Genomic DNA, 18,719 nt, shown 5'->3' on the forward strand with positions numbered 1-18,719 from the left:
AACAAACCAACAAACCAAACCAACCATCTAAACCAAAATATGGGTAGTAAAGAATTTTACAAGACTTTATCAGGACAGGAGTTTGTTAAATTCCATGACATTGAAAAATGGGAAAGTATACTAAATAAAACATTTAGTGAAACAAATTGGCAAGAACATATATTGATGGCAAAAAGGTGCACTCAAAGTGAGGATATTAGATGGTTTTAGTTTCGGGGCGTTTGTTCTGACGTCGACAATAAATCCTCTGTCCAAACAACGACCTGTGTAATTAGTGATATTTACTACAGGTTTGTTACGTAGCAATAATGATTCTTCGCGTTTCTTTAATACACGTTTCTTGTGAGATTCTATGGGAGTTGTCAGTGGCGTAGCTAGCAACTGGATCCCCGATCCTCCGCAATAGCGAACGTGAACCAGTCTATCAGTGACATTTCCGTAAACCTCCGGAATGAGCCGAATGTATTTTTCCCACAATACCTGTCTGTTCCTTGACGACGGTAAATGCAATATGGAGTCGGGTGGCAGTGCGTGTTGTTTACGCTGACACTGCTCGGATATCAACCGAATGTGGCTCATTTCCAGTCGTGTCGGCTTACTTTCAAATAATTAAATTCGAACAGTAGCAAAGCCTCAACTGTCGGACAATCAAGTCTGACGCGGAATAATGGCCGCAATGCAGACACAAACGCAACCCGTCGCTACCAGGTTGACGGGGGGATCTCCAGAAAAGACAAGGATACCTATTGTGGCACATATCATCACTGACGATGACATCGGCATGCTTCAGGTGAGTTTAATCAACAAATGGGATTGGGATAATTTTAACTTCATGTCGGAATGCTGTCATCAGTTTTTATGTTTTGCGAATCCCATTTTATGGTAGGAATATTTTGTTTAGGCTAGTCGATAACAGGATAAGAATATGAAGAATAGGCCTAGTAATGATAAAATGTATGGTTCCCACCAAACTGTCAAGTTAAAACTTCCGACTATAATCCCATCCTCGGAATTTATTAAAACCATAACCCCGTGCTAAAAGTATTAAATATCATTTATATAAGGGTAATTACCCTGACAGCTAACTTTGAAGCAGGGGTTACTGGCAGAAGAAATTTCCAGTGTCAAATTTGGAAACTGTCCGCAATTAATTTCAATCAAGCTGTTCACGCATTCCAACTTATTAGCGCTGGGACATTGGTCCTCAGGTTGGGTGGGGACAAAGTAGGACCTGGGTACCCACAGGACTTTCCTGACCCGTGGTTAGTCATGTGATATATTGTTTAATGACAAAAATTAATATTTCGCATTTCTTTCTGACTATGCACACATTCCTTTTGACTTTTATATGTTTTATTAGAGAAAAAGCTTCAGTAAACTTCAGTGTATGCATGACCAGATCTTTATATACATGTATATCACCAAGCACCCTATTTTCACCAGACACCTATTTTCGAACAGCCGTATTGAAAGTGATTTTGTCTCGTTATAACAAGAGGTGGGACATCAACAAGACTTTCGCCTTGAGAATGCACACGTTCAGCCTGTCAACATTGGGCTCATGTGATGTGCGCTGTACACTTGTCAGAACAGTCCGTTGTCATTCAAAATTTTGGTGCCCGTGCCATGATGAAAAGAAAGAGTAAAATAGTGTGAACATTATAATTTAACAAATATTCTTATTTTGTGAATAGGTTTCAAACATTCAATTGCTTTTTAAGTTTTAATGCCAACCTGCAAGTATTATGTTGAGAACTGTGCGCCAAAACATGTTCATGGAAACCGCGCTAAAGTACTAAACCAATCAGGTATTTAGAAATAGGTGACATCACACATGTTCACCAGAAGTTTACAGACGAGGCATTAGAGGTCACATCTTTTATCAAGGATTTTTTTCTTTCGGAATCTAGCTCAATTCTATTGTTGAAGACATCACCTACTGGTATGAAGCTGAATTTGATTTTTGATTTACTCATCCTCAGAAATATCAACAATATCATCTTAACTGTTTGAAAATAGTGTACGTCAGGACAAATAGCTTTTGCCAGACTCCGGTAAAACAATTCCCAATCAGACATTTTGTTCCCAACTCTTGAGACCTACTGTGACTACCCGGGTATGTTCGGGTTGTAAGGGGGTCAGGTACCTGGGTAGTAAATTTGGATTCGTCCCAGCAATACTTCTTATGATATTAAACATTGTAATTAGAAAGCATTTTTTTACAGAAAAAAAACTATGAATGTTCATATACCATGTATACCCCATACCTCTACCCCTACATAAACAGGTCCCTAGTAGTGAGATGCCCAAACTAATCACCAGTTAATCCTCAATGCTAAAACTATGTTTGAGTTATCAACTCGCCTACATAGCGAGTTACTGTGGTATATGTCATGATACTGCTCACACTCAAGGTATGGAATCCTAGCAGAGCAAATTGTCTATGATGATTACAAGTATTATATTTTCAAAAAGATTCCAATGCAAACCATGCTAAACATTAGGATGAAAAAACATCATTGCCCCTCTATATTATTAATCTGCAGAAGGATATATCTATATTATTAATCTGCAGAAGGATATATTTCAATACATGCATTGTCAAGCTTTTTTTCAAGCATGTATTGTAGATCATGTCTAGAGCCATTGATTTCATGAAAAAGTTTTACTGTTAAACATGGTAAATATACAAGAAAATGGGAAATTAAGCATGTGTGTCTTGCACTCAAATTTAAGTTGGTCATGTTGATGTGTTGAGTCATAATCATGCATAATTCCAGGGTTCCAAGCTGCAGCCTGTCAACCTGAACAGGGTCATCAAGCTGCTAACAGATCCTCACTCTGTAAGTGTATCTTTAAATGCCTTGAATAGTATCATTAGATATGACCGGTGGTATTTATATAGGTTTCTTAAAGACAATAGCTGTCAACCCAACACACCAATCATAAACTCCTTATTCTTTAATTCTTTTTGGATAAGGTCGCTATATGTCTGAAACAGTGCCGATGGGATGTTAAGTTATAATTTATTTATTCTGGATTGGACGATTATTACTGGTAGCAATGGTTCTTGCAGTAATCTGTGCACAACAAACATTTCAGTCTTCTAGCCTTAACTTATCCAGCAGAATTCTTTTCAGTAGATTTCATTTACTGCTCACATATTGGTTAGTATAAGCCGAACTCACTAGACTGAAAGAATATTTGAACACACTCAAGTTTTGGATGAATGGCTCAATGCAGGCTGTTGTGATTTGTAATATGTAAAAAATATTTTATTTGTTCGGTAATACCCAAGATGGTTCTGTTTCAGGTTATGCTGTATGATCGTCATGTTCATGCCCTTCAGAAGATGGTTCGTCACTACCAGAAAGGTTTTGTATCCTTTGTGGAAATGTGTTTGATACTTTATTTTGAGCACCTACCAATGTAGGCTTCAATGGTCTTTTGAGGCACTGTTATACTTTGAAGAGCTAGTGGCCTGTTTAATATTTGAGTTGTTCATTAATGCTGCTCGAACATATTGCTGACTGCTAATCAGATACATTGTCCTTGTAACATTGTAAATTGATAATACGAAAGCTTTTCTTACTGAAGATAGATTGAGTTTCCTCGTGTGTGACTTGCCTTTGCATGTGTTTGTGATTGGTGCCACCAGTGGGGCAGGATACGCTCACATTTTTCGCAAACACCTGGTATCATTACTATTTGATAGTGATTCATAAACAAATGCTCATGATACAGTCGGATTTGTACAACGGGCTCTGCTTTTGGCAGAGATTTCTTGTGACTATGGAAAGGGTTGCCATGCTACTTATGTCTTGTATCAGTGCCAAATGGTACCTAAGTATGTAACCCATGGCTCTACTTCTCAGCATCATAACACTACTGCAGTATTATCCCTAATGTCAACTTGTGACATTGTTTTGGTATCATGGTAAGTACAATGTTATGACATATTGTATTGTGACTTTGTGTCACATCCTTAACGATTTGAAGAAATTGCTTTGAACTAAAAATAGAAATTATTATGCATCCTTAATGACGTTCAGTTAATGAAGGAACTAGTTCAGGTTTTCAAGGTCCTCAATGTGTGTGCCGATCGTGTGGACAAGCAGCCTCTATATGAACAGCCAATCATTGACATCCTCAAGATCTGTTCTCTTCCATACCTGAAGGAAAAGTCATCTGATGAACTGGTCTACGAACAGATTGTAGTTGAATCTGTCTCCCAGCTTGGTGAGAACTTTCTTCTTTTCTCGAGGAATAACAATTTGTAAAATACTAAAAAATATTACAGCTGGACAGGTTAGCATCTGGGATTTGACTGGTCAAATTCCTCATAAGGTAGAACATGTATTGTTTCAGTAATTGTAAAGAGGATGTATTTCTGTCAATTTAAGTTGAAATTATCATTGTGATAGACAATAGAACTCTCTGCTTCAAGTAAACAATATTTGTTAGCATTCATTATACAACTGACAAATAATCGCACACACACACACAAACACACACACACAATATCATTCCTATTACTCTGACAACACAACACAATCAAACCAACATTCTGTACTTACAACTGTCAACTTCACCGACAGTATTCACTTGCTATCATAACAACACAACCGGAATGAGAGTTATCTCCCTTACATTAATTTCTTCAGTTGAAATTCTTTCATGTTGTCCTACTGGACGATGTTACTGATTACATAGGACTGTATTAGACTATATGTTGTGTACATGGTTGGTGCCAATGAATAAGTCAGTTGCCTGCTGTACAGGTTATCTGATGCGAGTGCCAAGCACAGAGGTGAGACAGCAGATATGTGTGACACTGGCGAGCTTCTACTCCAAGTCTTCCAAACACCAGGAAGTACAGAGTAAGTCATGTATGGAGGAAAGGTGTTCTGTTTGCAGGATTACATACTTCAGTCGTGTGTATTGAGGAAATCTAACATTTCTAACAGTTATTTTATCCACTTTCAAAGGGATTGTTTTAATGACTTTCTTGTCACTGATTTACCCAGATATGCTCTTGTTGGATTGATGACTGTTGACTATTTACAATACCTGCCTGCCTGACCGTCAGAGATGGTCAATTTTGAAACAGTCAGTTTTGAAAAGTATGCGCAATGACTATTTTTGTATTACCTAAGCATTCTAGTTTTGATTCTATGTAAGCGGTAAATTAGGTGTAAACAATAAACACATTATTCAGTCACGTGTATGTTGATATCAAGTTTCTGTCCTGATCTTCTAGTGGCCAAATGCTCAAAATTATTCATTCTGAAACACACATAGTTAATGTTTTAGGCTTGTATTACTAAGTATTCTATACACTGTGTATGGAGCTCTAGTTAATGTTACCATAATGGGGGCGCCCTCGCGATGGACATGTGTTCTATATTGGTGGGTTATATTGGTGGCAAAGTAGCCACTGTCTAACTGAAATTTTGGAGAATTTTACTCACTGCGATATAGACATGCTATACAAGCTGCTAATCAAGCTGCTATACAAGCTAAAGAGGTTTGGACTGGTATATTTAGACAGTCTCCATTTCTAAGAGACATCTCATTTAGATCATAGTTTAAAATTTTTGATACAAAGATAATTCCAATACTACACTATGGTGCTGAAATCTGGGGTATAAAAATTCATGATCAAATTGAAAAAGTACATTTGTTTGTTTGCAAGAAATATTTATGAGTTAAAAATAGTAGGTCCAGCATAATGGTATATGGAGATACGGGACGATATCCGCTGTATATTCAATCCTTAAAACTTATTAAATACTGGCTTCGCTTGATAAACATGACTTATGATAGAAACCCTAGGAGTGAGTGAGTTGGGTTTAACGCCGTTTTTAACAGTATTCCAGTTATATCACGGCGTGTCACCTTACTGTGGGAGGAAAGCCCGAAGTGGTGCAGGTCTCAGACATTTACCACTTCGGTGAAACCCACGAGCACGGATATGGTGCTGACAAACCTAGAAACATAATTGGGGCGAACCGTGATTCGAACCCACAATCATAGGTTTCTGGCGTCTCCAAGGGACGCAACTCTGCACAGCGAATCACGGCGCTTTAGACCACTGGGCCACCCGTGCCCCCAGAAACCCTAGGAAGTGTTATGATATGTTAAAACTCTACGAAAGTACTGGAAAACGAATTTGGGTAACAAACGTAAAAGAATTATTATTTATTACGGGTTTTAATTATGTGTGGTATACTCTGTGTGTAGAATCAGAACCGCTCTTTTTGATGTCCTTCACCCAGAGACTAAAAGATATGTATTTGCAGAAATGGTTAGAATTAATGTCCAAATCAAATAAATGTTTATATTATAGAATCATGAAAAGTAATATTGAAATTGAGGCGTACCTCTGTAAACTTGAGTTTAAACAATTTAGAATTGCACTAGCACTATTTAGATGTTCCTCTCACAACCTGTATATAGAGACTGGTAGATATAATCACACTGATAGAAGAGACAGAATATGCTCATTGTGTTTATCACACTATGTCACATAGAAACAGAATTGTTAGCTAACAACCATGTCACCTCCATGTAAATACGCATTGTACTATAGGCCTGTCGCCTTTTAAGTACTGAATAAACTGATTGATTGATATAGACATGGCATATTTTCATTATTAATCCCAGTGGGAGTTAAGGGACAGAATGAGTCCCAATCAGTCCAAGCTTGTTGTGAGACCTACAGCCAACTAATGTTGGTCAGGAGTAGGACAGAATGAGTCCCAATCAGTCCAAGCTTGTTGTAAGACCTACAGCCAACTAATGTTGGTCAGGAGTAGGACAGAATGAGTCCCAATCAGTCCAAGCTTGTTGTAAGACCTACAGCCAACTAATGTTGGTCAGGAGTAGGACAGAATGAGTCCCAATCAGTCCAAGCTTGTTGTAAGACCTACAGCCAACTAATGTTGGTCAGGAGTAGGACAGAATGAGTCCCAATCAGTCCAAGCTTGTTGTAAGACCTACAGCCAACTAATGTTGGTCAGGAGTAGGACAGAATGAGTCCCAATCAGTCCAAGCTTGTTGTAAGACCTACAGCCAACTAATGTTGGTCAGGAGTAGGACAGAATGAGTCCCAATCAGTCCAAGCTTGTTGTAAGACCTACAGCCAACTAATGTTGGTCAGGAGTAGGACAGAATGAGTCCCAATCAGTCCAAGCTTGTTGTAAGACCTACAGCCAACTAATGTTGGTCAGGAGTAGGACAGAGTGAGTCCCAATCAGTCCAAGCTTGTTGTGAGACCTACAGCCAACTAATGTTGGTCAGGAGTAGGACAGAATGAGTCCCAATCAGTCCAAGCGTGTTGTAAGACCTACAGCCAACTAATGTTGGTCAGGAGTAGGACAGAATGAGTCCCAATCAGTCCAAGCTTGTTGTAAGACCTACAGCCAACTAATGTTGGTCAGGAGTAGGACAGAATGAGTCCCAATCAGTCCAAGCTTGTTGTAAGACCTACAGCCAACTAATGTTGGTCAGGAGTAGGACAGAATGAGTCCCAATCAGTCCAAGCTTGTTGTGAGACCTACAGCCAACCAATGTTGGTCAGGAGTAGGACAGAATGAGTCCCAATCAGTCCAAGCTTGTTGTGAGACCTACAGCCAACCAATGTTGGTCAGGAGTAGGACAGAATGAGTCCCAATCAGTCCAAGCTTGTTGTGAGACCTACAGCCAACTAATGTTGGTCAGGAGTAGCAGAGAATAGGTCCAGTTCTGAGTTCATGCTTGTTGTGAGTCTAAGACTAAGAGCCAGCTATGTGGGTCAGGAGTAGGTGTGATTCAGTCCATGCTTGTCATTGGGTGACCGTCTAATGTGGATCAGATGGTTTGAAAATTGACCTTGCTGGTTGTGTGTCATTACATACCCCCATGGGGTAGATGATTGCTCATGCTGTCAGCCACTGGCTTGTCTGGATAACACTGGTAATCTACAGGCTGCATTGATACAGATGGAATGTTACTGGATGCATAAATCATTCACTAACTCACTCCTTATTCACGCCGCCTTTATAACTGGGAATCAGAAGAAAGTCTTATCTGATTGAAGCTTCTGATGGAATGCATTCTATCAAACAGTGATGATAATAATTACCCTTATTTTCTTGTGATATAAAGCATATAGATTTATGGATGTGCATCCATTTTTTTATGCACCTTTTCTGTAAAATATGACAGGGTAAGCAATATCAGAGCAGATTGTAATAGATTTTAGTTGTTGATGTAGACTATTGGTCTGTATTTCAGAGCACAAGGCATCGACAGTGGAATACAACCAGCGCATGGTGGAGAACAGCGACATCTCGGAAACCCTGATCAAGGTGAGTGTGTGGAGCCACTCTCATCAACTTCCGAATAGCTTCTGTATAAGGCATCTATCATGTCATGTGCTTCTGATGTGATAAAATCAATCTGAGAATGTTATTATATTTGTTCAGTGTATTAATTATTACTGTTTCCTCAACAAAATAGTAAATGAAATTGTTAATGACTGTCGTTGAACTTAAGTCTAAAAAGATGTTAGAATTGGTTGGGTCGCAATCAGTACCTTTTTCAAGATGTATTGTTGAGAGGCAGGGAAAATGTGTGCTATGTGTAACAAGCAAATCTGAGTCCTTCATGAGGATAGTCTTGGATGATTGTCCCGTGTGTAAAGCCAAGAATATGTCTGAAGTATTTGTCCTTGGTGTAAGAATGTAACTAATCTGTTGATGCTGTGCAGTCTCTGGCGCTCCTGGAGACGGACCTGGGTGTCAGGCATGAGGTGCTGGAAGTCTTGCAACGCTTCTCCAAAAACTCAGGTCAGTGGCAGTCATGACCTGTACCACCACCAGAAGTTTGCAGTATTGTGGAAGAAGCTATGTTGCTGCATAGCTATAGAACAGATTGATACACACAAATAAGTAGAGTATAAGCTTATGATTACATTCCAAGATAGCTACAGAAAAGATTGAACCAACTCAACAACTGAGAAGAATTTATGTTTACAATTTCATTTAAGGATTGACTGTGGATTTCTTTTTGTTCATTGAGGTATGAATTAAAAATCCAATGTGCAAAGTGTATGAATCCGCATAGCAGATCCTTACAAAAGTTTGCACATCGGTTAACTTCATGAACGAAAACTTGTGTAATCTACAATAGTTCAGCCAACAACAGTGTTATATATCAAAATGACGAGATTGATAAACATTCCAGGTGTAGGAATACATACTGTGGCGTCATATGATTCAGGGATTATTTATGCACGTAACTCGACACACCCACAAAGTCAGTAGCCAATCAACGGAGAGTAGGATCAAAAGAAAGTTCATAGTTCCTGTCAATCAAGGCAAGAGGCGAGAAGAACTGCAACAGTCCGACTGTAATGAACCGGAACAAATATGTTTGGGAGAAGGCGGCTGATTCAGATGACATAGTCAGTTACTGCCAGATAGAAACATTAGTTCCCTGAGAACGGGAAGACACAGTTTGAAAAATATAGTTTAGAAATGAAACCCAAAGACATGAAATTTGTGGAACCCAGCTAGGCAAACGAACATAAAACAGGTGACCGAACCTGAACGTTTGCTGTTTCATTCCTTCTCGGCCTTTGGTCTCAAAGAGTAGTTTGGAAATGAATATGCATTAATTTCGCTAAATGTCCTGTGCATGACGATACATGTGAGCAGAAAGGGAATTCCCTCAACTATAATATAAGGATTTCACCAACTAACCGTAGTAATAAAAGTAGTCCGCTTCGGTGGGTGTGGCTTAATTTTTCACATTCTTTGGGAAATGAATGCAATAACACATGACTAATTCAGCTAATCAGAATGCACGAATTACAATGAACACAATGAAAATTCATTAATTTCATCCTCCTACATGTGCGCGTGGGCACACTCTACATTGCTGTAAAGCCCTAAACCCATTTGTTTTTCTCAACATGATCAATGACCTGATACACATTGGTCATGACCTAGTAGCTATTCAGTAACAATTAAATGAAATTAATCATCATACTTTATCCTCCCAACAAGAAGTCCAGTTTCCACCCTTGCCGAACTGGAATTTCTTAGTCATATTTTGGCTGGACAAATGAGTTTATACATAGTCCAATCAAAATCTCTTAATGAAAGCAACATCTGGTTCGTAAAGAACACAGTGATTTGTGCAGATTTCGGTCCATTGCAGGATTTGCAAAAGCATGTGTACGGTAAACTGGGCATCTTGAGTGGGCGCCGCCATTTTGTTTGAAGCAAATGCATATGACACTATGAGGGGTTACTATAGAAATCCAGTTTCCACCCTTGCTATACTAGGATTGAATTCTGAGGCATATTTTAGCTCGACTAACAAGTCTATGCATAGTCCAATAAAAATCGTGTGAAGGAATCAACATCCAACTAGTAAATTTGATTGGTCAATAGGAGGGACATAACTTGTAATAGCTACTGGTGGCACTACAACCAAGACACAGACCAATTCCAGCCTAGTTCGGCATGTTGGAAACCGGATGTCTATAGTCAGTTAACTCCCTTGCCTTGGGAAGATGTCCCCCAGGTGACTGAATGAGTTTTTGTTAGGTGGGAACCCACATTATCAGATCAATCAATTAATCACCTTTTTTTCTGTGTAATGCCTTGGGCCCATGTATAAGTTTCCATGTGAGTGTATAACATGCATGATTGTTCTGCATACATGATAATGTGGCATTTAGTAGTGAGTAAATCATACAGCTAATGCCTCTAGTTACATAATTACCAATGATCTTGAGTTAAAGATTTCATCAAGTAGCCCCTATTAACAAACCAAGGCATATCCTTTAGATATTTGTGACGTAAATCTGTATCTATAGGGAAAATATAAATAAAATGAAATATATCTGTTGCAAATTGGTTACAAATATTACAAATTCTTGGACATTATACATTGAAGTTAGTTTGTTCAGATTCCAGTTTCATGACTGATCTGATGTAACGGTTCCTTCAGTTCATAGTCTTTAGGCCAGGGAGTTACCAGGACAACAGATATGATCCTAAACAGTTGTATAGTTGTAAAACTCATCTCCTCTTGTTGCAGCCAAGAACTGTGACCAGATGTTGAGAGCAGATGGTGCTCGGCGGGTGTGTTCTCGACTCATGGATGCAGATCCATCTGGACAGACTCTGTTCCGATCCGTAGACATTTTGTGGAACTTGTTGGAGCATGGAGACAATGCCATGATAGCTGAACAGCTCAACAACCTGGCCTGTATCAGGTAGGAGCAGAATATAGTCCCAGAAAGTATCAGATGTAGACAATCAGTGTGGGTGATCACTCACTTCAGATATATGTTAACAAAGTTCTCGATTCAAAATTTAAAAACTGAACAAAATATGATGCAATATGATGGCAGGTTGTAAATAAACCAGGATGGACCAGAAAAAACAGTGATGTCATAAGCAGTGATCCACACTGTTGGGGTACGAATAACACAGTCAACCAGCCTGACCACCAGATAGATTAAGTCGCTCTGTATGACAAGCACAGTTACTGGGAAACTATCCTCACCTGGAATCCCCAGGGGGCTGTTTAGATCAGACTAGCCAGAAAGGAGGATACAGATCTAATTCAGGTTAGCCACACAAAGTGTGGTCCACAAAAAGATGTATTGAACTTTGGGAAAGTTATTTTTCAAGCATAGTCTGGAATGGAAGTCGCCAATTTGAAACTAGTGCTGTATAGCTCGAGAAAACTGCTTGTCTGTCATTTCATTGGTCGGTCAAAGTTCGCAAAGGGTCATTCTGGCATTACCTGTAATGGAGTGTCCTCCGATCTTTGTTTAGCACTAGCGAGAATTAAGATCTGATTTTAATGATATTGAGTAGGTCTCGGCACCAGATTACTTGTTGTAAGATGCCACTAAGTTGGATTGAGTGGTTAGGCCTATTGTTTTCGTTGAATATGTACCATCGTATCCCAGCTGTATGACATGTTGCTTATAATAATATGACGCACTGGTTTTACTTGCCCAAACTCAGTTAAGTACAGGAAACCATGCAGATCGTGGTTAGAATAGGTCTTCAGCAAGCCATGCTTGCCTTAAAAGGCGACTATGCTTGTTATAAGAGGCGACTAATGGGATCGGGTGGTCAGACTCGCTGACTTGGTTGATGCATGTCATCGTGCCAATTGCGTGGATCGATGCTCAGGATATCAGTCACTGGAATGTCTGGTCCTGACTCGATTATTTACAGACTGTCGGCATATAGCTGGAATATTGCTGAGTGTGGCGTTATTCCACAAACAACTAGTTAAGTACTGGCTGCTGTGATATTGCTGGAATATTGCTGACTGGCATAAAACAACACAACAAACAATTATGTTCAAAATGGAGGTCAAAGGTTATGATTCAGCATACTGATGCTGTTTTTGGTAAACATCTTAAATCTGTGCCACCTTAATAAATAAGCTGACACCAGCAGCAATTTAAATGGACTCCTGTCTGCTTTTGACGTTTCATTATCTCTGTTTTATCTCTTACCATTGTACAGTCAGCTGCAGGATGCCTTCATCTTTGAGTTGACCCAAGGGTACAGTCACTATGACCGTCAGCTCCGCAACGACCTCCTCATCATCGCGACCTTGGTTGCCTCACATTGCCCTGAGGCGCCATTTGTAGAGACAGGCTTCAGCAAACAGCTGACTTTGTTTGCCACATTCCAGGAAGGTAGGTCTTGTACCAACCAACACTCTACCAAGCTATGCACTCCTATCGGTGATATACAACAAACAGCATAAAACCACAGGTTATGAAACAGTAATCATGTGTAAAAAACTTGGATAATTTTGTGCTTTTTAATAAATGACATAAAAATCAAAGTACACATCAAGTTTTCAAATTTGTGATACAGAGTGTTCTTTGAGGTAGCTCGAGAATTACCCTCGCCTATATGTCAACTGGAAATGACAGATGCTAATGTTGTAGCAGTGTTAGAGGATGAATCATTGTATGGATCACTTGATATATCAGATCCTTTCTTCACGTCAAGGGATTTAAATTTTTCAAGCGTGGGTCATGATATTGCAGCTTCAATCAGTCTTTTTTTTTTACAGTCAAGTCTCATAATGCGCTGGTGAAACACCTCAAGTTCTCCACAAACCATGAAGATTTTGAAATGAAGAAAGCCTTGTTTAATGTTCTTGTGATGCTGAGTCGTGATGGTGCAGTGATACCTGTGAGTACACAACTTGGCCCACTTGGTCAGGCATGCATAATTTGGGTGTTGACTCAACACCATTAATCTTAGTACTAAAACTAAACATGCATGTCTCAGTGTTTTCACCTTCCTCATCACCTTATGGCAACTCATCAAACACCAGTAGACATGACATGATGAGGGTCGGAATTCTACCATGTGACAAAATTGAGGGGTGTCTTTGAGGTTTTCTCCTTCCTTATTTTAATCTAGCTTGCTAAGTATGTCTTTAACATAAGGGTCATGACAATGGACTCATTGACTTGACTTTTATTCTTAATTTCAAACTCTATGTAAACTTGATGGGAAAACAAATAGACAAACCATAGATCTCTTTATTATATTGTGGATCTTTATCCTTCAGCAATATCCACTCTGTATTTATGTGCCATATCCACTGCCTTGAGTAAGACCATACTGATAACATATTCTACCTTAATTTTATGTATCTGATGACCTAATCATTAATTAAACAAAATATCTTCAAGTTGCTTCATTAATGACCTGTCATTGGTTTGAGATATATACGTTTAATAAATGTGTCGCAACTTATTTCACAGATTTTATCGGAGGGCCATCTTCTCTTGGCATTGTTCTCCTATGTGCGAGCCAATGACAAGGTAAGCGGCCCACGGGAGTGGACGCCAGCTCAGTTTGAGGAGCTGCAACTGCTGGCTATGGGGTGTCTGTGCACGCTGTGTCCAGTGATGCTGGAAGACTACATGACCTGTCAAGGCAGCACCAGACTCCTCCTGCTGCTGGAGTGGTGTGTCGGGCCAGGTACAATACACTGGTCAACCAGTACTTTTGCTTACCTTCCATCATATAACAGTTACAACTGATATTTTAAATCAAATATTTCCATCTGTCTTTTTCAACCTGTCTATATAAACATGGCGAATTAATGATTCATCCAGATCTACAGCACAGGCTTGGAAATCATGTTTAACCATGTATCGTCAGTACTAATTATGTGTGCAGGGCATATCGATAAAATATATTTAGTATTGAGTTGATGGAGTTTGATAGTGAGGTTTCATTGTGAGATATCAAAACTATCTTTTCTTAGGGTAAGTAAAACCTTTGACCACATACACAGTGCTTTCAGGCATTCTGCAACAATGTCTGCTTAAGCATTTTCTTTAACATTGATAAAGTATTTAACACATTACATCCTCTTCCATCTTCTAGAGGACTTTTCTGGTCAGGGCAACAGTTTCCATGGCACCGGTGGCCGTGGCAACAAGAGGGCCCAGTTGAGACAATGTCTGCGCCTGATGAGGAGTGTAGTGTCCACAGAGAATGAGATGGTCCTACAGGACATGGCCGACCAGGGGGCAGTCAACCAGCTCATAGGTAAACCAAGGACACCCTCCATTAGATAATATACATTTAGGTTGTGCAAAAATATTCATACAGATCTGCTTACATGCACCCTGTCAGAAACCTTGCTGGGTTTATTTGACCTTTTACAAGTGTCCAGAAGCATGTAGGGTACAGCCACTTGGTGCTGCCAGCTTGACCATCATTGAATGAATGGGGTTTAGGGGATGTGTACTTAAAGCATATGAAACACATGAGGTTATGTAACATTGTTGGTCGGTTTGATTGTTGTTTTACGCCGCACTCAGAAATATTCCAGCTTTCGACGGCGGTATGTAAATAATCAAGTCTGAACCAGACAATCCAGTGGTTGATATCATCAGCATCGATCCACACAATTGGGATCGTTAACATGCATCAACCAAGTCAACGAGCCTGTCCACCCGTAGTTGTCTCTTACGACAAGCATAGTAGCCTCTCAGGCAAGCATGGGTTGCTGAAGACCTATTCTACCCCGGATCTTCATGTAACAATGTGTTCCTATATACTGGTGCTCAACACTTCTAACTTGTAAATTTAAGGTTAATACATTTATGGACTGCATCTTCATCATCAATGACCACTTGAAGAATCACTTTCACAAATAGATCATCATGGTGAAAGCTTAAGACTCTGGCGAGCAACCAAGGGAGATTACTCTAAATGCCCATTGGGTATGGGCATCAAGGATGCTTCTATTGCCAATCCAAAATGCTTCATATGATCAAAGAGTGTGAAAATTCTGTAGTGAACATGTGACAAAAAAAGTATGCATCTGTTTTCCTTTGTTTGTTGAATCAAAATTATATGTACATTTAGCCAAATGGGTTATTGTGCTACATAGAAATGTGATTGATATCATGTTAATGTTGATGATCATAGGACTCCAACCTATGAAGTCTGTAAGACTGCAGCACATTAAGATTAATGTGTATGACTGCTCCAGGTATTCTCAATGCTGCGTTTGGCCCAGGAAAAGGTCAGGATGACATCATTGGTATTGAGATGCAGTCAGACATCTTGTTCATTTTGTCTACATTGTGTGATGGGGACATGCACAGAAAGGTAAATACTCAACTAATAATGGAACAAAATACTTAACAAATTGCCAAGAAAATTCATAAGAAATCAGATACTTTAAAATAAGGGTGTGAGGTATTACTCGTATATCCGTTGAGGTTCATTCTTTCCACGATACTTGTCACAATATCATTTTTTCAACCTCGATATATCGGATGATTTCAAGTTGGGAATGTTATATACTTGCCAAATGCCTTCACTGCTCAGGAGTGAGCATCCAGGGCCCCTTAATGTAACAGATTGCTTCTGAATTATAAATATATTGTGATACGTATTGCCTTGTGCATTGCAAATATTGTGATACACTTTAAGCCTCCATTACTCATCCCTACTGTAGAATGATAAAGTTTGGTCAAATGTTGAATGCTGTGCATATCTAGTTGTGATGTGTTTGTATATGATATGTACACACTGACAACATATGGAACAGACATAACCCTATATTTTCTTATTTCCTTATATTCTATATTGCTTGATTTTTGTGCAGGAGTTGTTTGGCAACCAAGGAGTGGACATTGTTGTGGATTACCTCAGGACAAACACAAAGCTGCTCAACAGTGGGCTGGGACATCACCGACTTCTCCTGGCTGCTGTAGACTGTGCTTGGTGAGTCAATGCAACATGTCTACGGCCACTCATAGGAAAGACCATGGATCTATGACCATGCTTTGTTAAATCCCTTCACAAACCTGATTATATCTATATCTGTTAGGTGAAACATAAACAGTACCATACTAGACAATCACAGAATGTGGTGTATTCCTCTTTTATGACTATTAGTAATATATTTATTTGACAAGATAAAGCATTTTTGTTATTTATTTCAAATTGTAGAATCTTGATGAAAAGATAACAAAAACTCAAAATAATAATGTCCCTCCTTTTCATGATTAATCACTCAGCAAAATGTATTATTTTGTCATATATCCACATCAGAAAGACAAGACAAGACAAGAGATTGTACAAAGAGACAAGTTGTCTCCCTGTTGTAGGTGTGCAGTAGTGGGCTGCTACAGTACAGAAGACTACTACCTGGAGAGGGAGGGCGTGTTCCTACTGGTGGACCTCCTGGAGGTCTGCCCAAAGAACATGCACAACCTCATCCTGGGATGTCTGCTGGACCTGTGTGAGAACCCCAAGACGGTAAACCATGTGCTCACCTGGCGAGGCAAGGGCAATTCCACAGTGGCTCACCTTTTGTGTGAAATATGGAGGGCAGAGGAAATGGAGATCGGGGCACGCAGGGATGCTCATGGCGCTATCACAGGTGCTGTATAGATTTTGTTGCCCTAATGCAAGTGAGGCACAAGTGAAGGTGCTGATGTGCAGAGTTGTTTCATGGCCTTTTGCCCCGATTATGAAGCTTAGTCTCTTATAACCATATAGTGATATACCTGTGCTTATGGGTTTCACAACCTGCTTCTTCTCCTAAAAAGCCTTAAACCTATCACTCTTTGATAACTTCTATATCTCAGTTCATTTAAAAAAATTTTTTTTATATATATATATATATATATCATTTAGAAATAACATCACCTTTTTGCATATCTGCAGATGTCAAGCGCCCTCTGATGGGAAAAATGCAAGCAGAGCTTGGAGTTATCCCCCTACCAGCGAGATGTCCAAGTCAGTCCATTGTTGATGTATATGAGAACATGCGAGCCAAGATCTACTCTGTGTTCTGTAAGATAGGCTTCACAGATCTGCCTGGACTGTGTGTGGAGGACCATGTGACTCTCACCATCATAGAGAAATACCTGGACTTCAAGCAAGGTGAAGTGTGGACGGAGATCATCACAGAGCTGGAGACGGAGAGGATGCGGCCTGTTACCCCTGACCTGGAGGCCATTGAGGCTATATCTCGAGCTGTGGAAGAGCGAGCTGCAATTGTGGCCAGCACCCAGGTGGAGCTGCTTGAGGCTCAGAAGAACCAGGATGTGCTGGATGAGCAGGAGTTCTATGCTGAGGTAAGGGAATAGTAACAGATTGTGTTGGAGAGGGAATGATCTGAGATAGTGGTGGAAAAATTGAGGTATTGACAGGAAAGAGGAGTGAACAAACATTTATATTCCCACTTCTTGTGTCATCTGTCTGCCCATATGAACTTGTCGTACTAATGTATAAATGTTGAGGAACAATTCTGGTTATTTAGAGAACCTTTGTTTAATAATGACCCTCATATGTTCAGATACGAGAGAACCACCGCCAAAAGGAGAAAGCTTTGAGCGACTTCTCTGACTATGTGGCCCGTACATCCAACTACAGTATCCTCAAGGTAAGCAGGACTATAAACTTATTTTCATAAAGGAAAAAATTGGCATCATAGTTTTCAATTCAGTTCAGGATCACATGACATTCAGTGCCACAGTTTGTATTTTTAAGGCATCCTTTTTAGGTTAATCATTCATACTTGTCTGTTTACAGGCAGCCAAGGAGAGGCAAGAGATTTCTATTGATGCTTCAAGGGTACAGGGAGGATACACGAATGCGTAAGTATTGATACGGGGATTGGTCAATAACTTATTGGACTAAGGCATAAGCTGCTCAAAGTTAAGTGTTTAAGGAGGTCAAACCGTTAATATGACATGAATAAGAGGACTGTTATTGATAATGTGTATGTAGTTTATGAAATTGTAACAGCAATGGCATACTTATTTCCAGGGAAACATTTCACAACACAGACCTGCAAAATCTTCAAACTACAGTGAGTATACAGTTATCACCGCCTTGAAAGAAGTGTTTATAAAAAGACATTACTTGTGTATATTTTATTGCATCATGTGTCAACACATTCACAGCAATGCATTTTTCTTTTGTACACCGTCTCTTGACAACGTTTATGTTTGCATGCTATCACTATTATTTACCGTTATCTTTGTCACCAGACATTCAGTGGCCGGCACATTGTAGTGGAGAGCACCCCTGTCAATCAGGCCCAGGCCTCTCTCACAGCATATGACCCCAACAACATTCCCAACAAGATCCTCATACAGAAACATCTCACTATATGATTTCACTGCAGGT

The 18,719-nt window shown here is 39.6% G+C and overlaps 1 protein-coding gene across 1 annotated transcript; it reads left to right on the forward strand.

The window, feature by feature from the left end:
- The first annotated feature begins 499 nt into the window (after positions 1 to 499).
- On the forward strand, positions 500 to 18,717 carry LOC139470357 (cilia- and flagella-associated protein 69-like). The gene is made up of 20 exons (XM_071252751.1): positions 500 to 790; positions 2,781 to 2,843; positions 3,314 to 3,379; positions 4,053 to 4,239; positions 4,782 to 4,880; positions 8,278 to 8,351; positions 8,753 to 8,831; positions 11,095 to 11,272; positions 12,549 to 12,724; positions 13,111 to 13,232; positions 13,814 to 14,033; positions 14,445 to 14,609; positions 15,562 to 15,680; positions 16,183 to 16,301; positions 16,688 to 16,962; positions 17,250 to 17,662; positions 17,884 to 17,970; positions 18,120 to 18,184; positions 18,357 to 18,399; positions 18,581 to 18,717. Exons 1-20 carry the CDS (start codon positions 668 to 670, stop codon positions 18,704 to 18,706), a joined length of 2,799 nt encoding a protein of 932 aa, XP_071108852.1. The 5' UTR covers positions 500 to 667; the 3' UTR covers positions 18,707 to 18,717.
- The last annotated feature ends 2 nt before the right edge of the window (positions 18,718 to 18,719 follow it).

Source organism: Haliotis cracherodii, unplaced genomic scaffold (assembly GCF_022045235.1).
Source record: "Haliotis cracherodii isolate W230 unplaced genomic scaffold, xgHalCrac1.p SCAF_20, whole genome shotgun sequence".
Lineage (NCBI taxonomy): Eukaryota > Metazoa > Mollusca > Gastropoda > Lepetellida > Haliotidae > Haliotis > Haliotis cracherodii.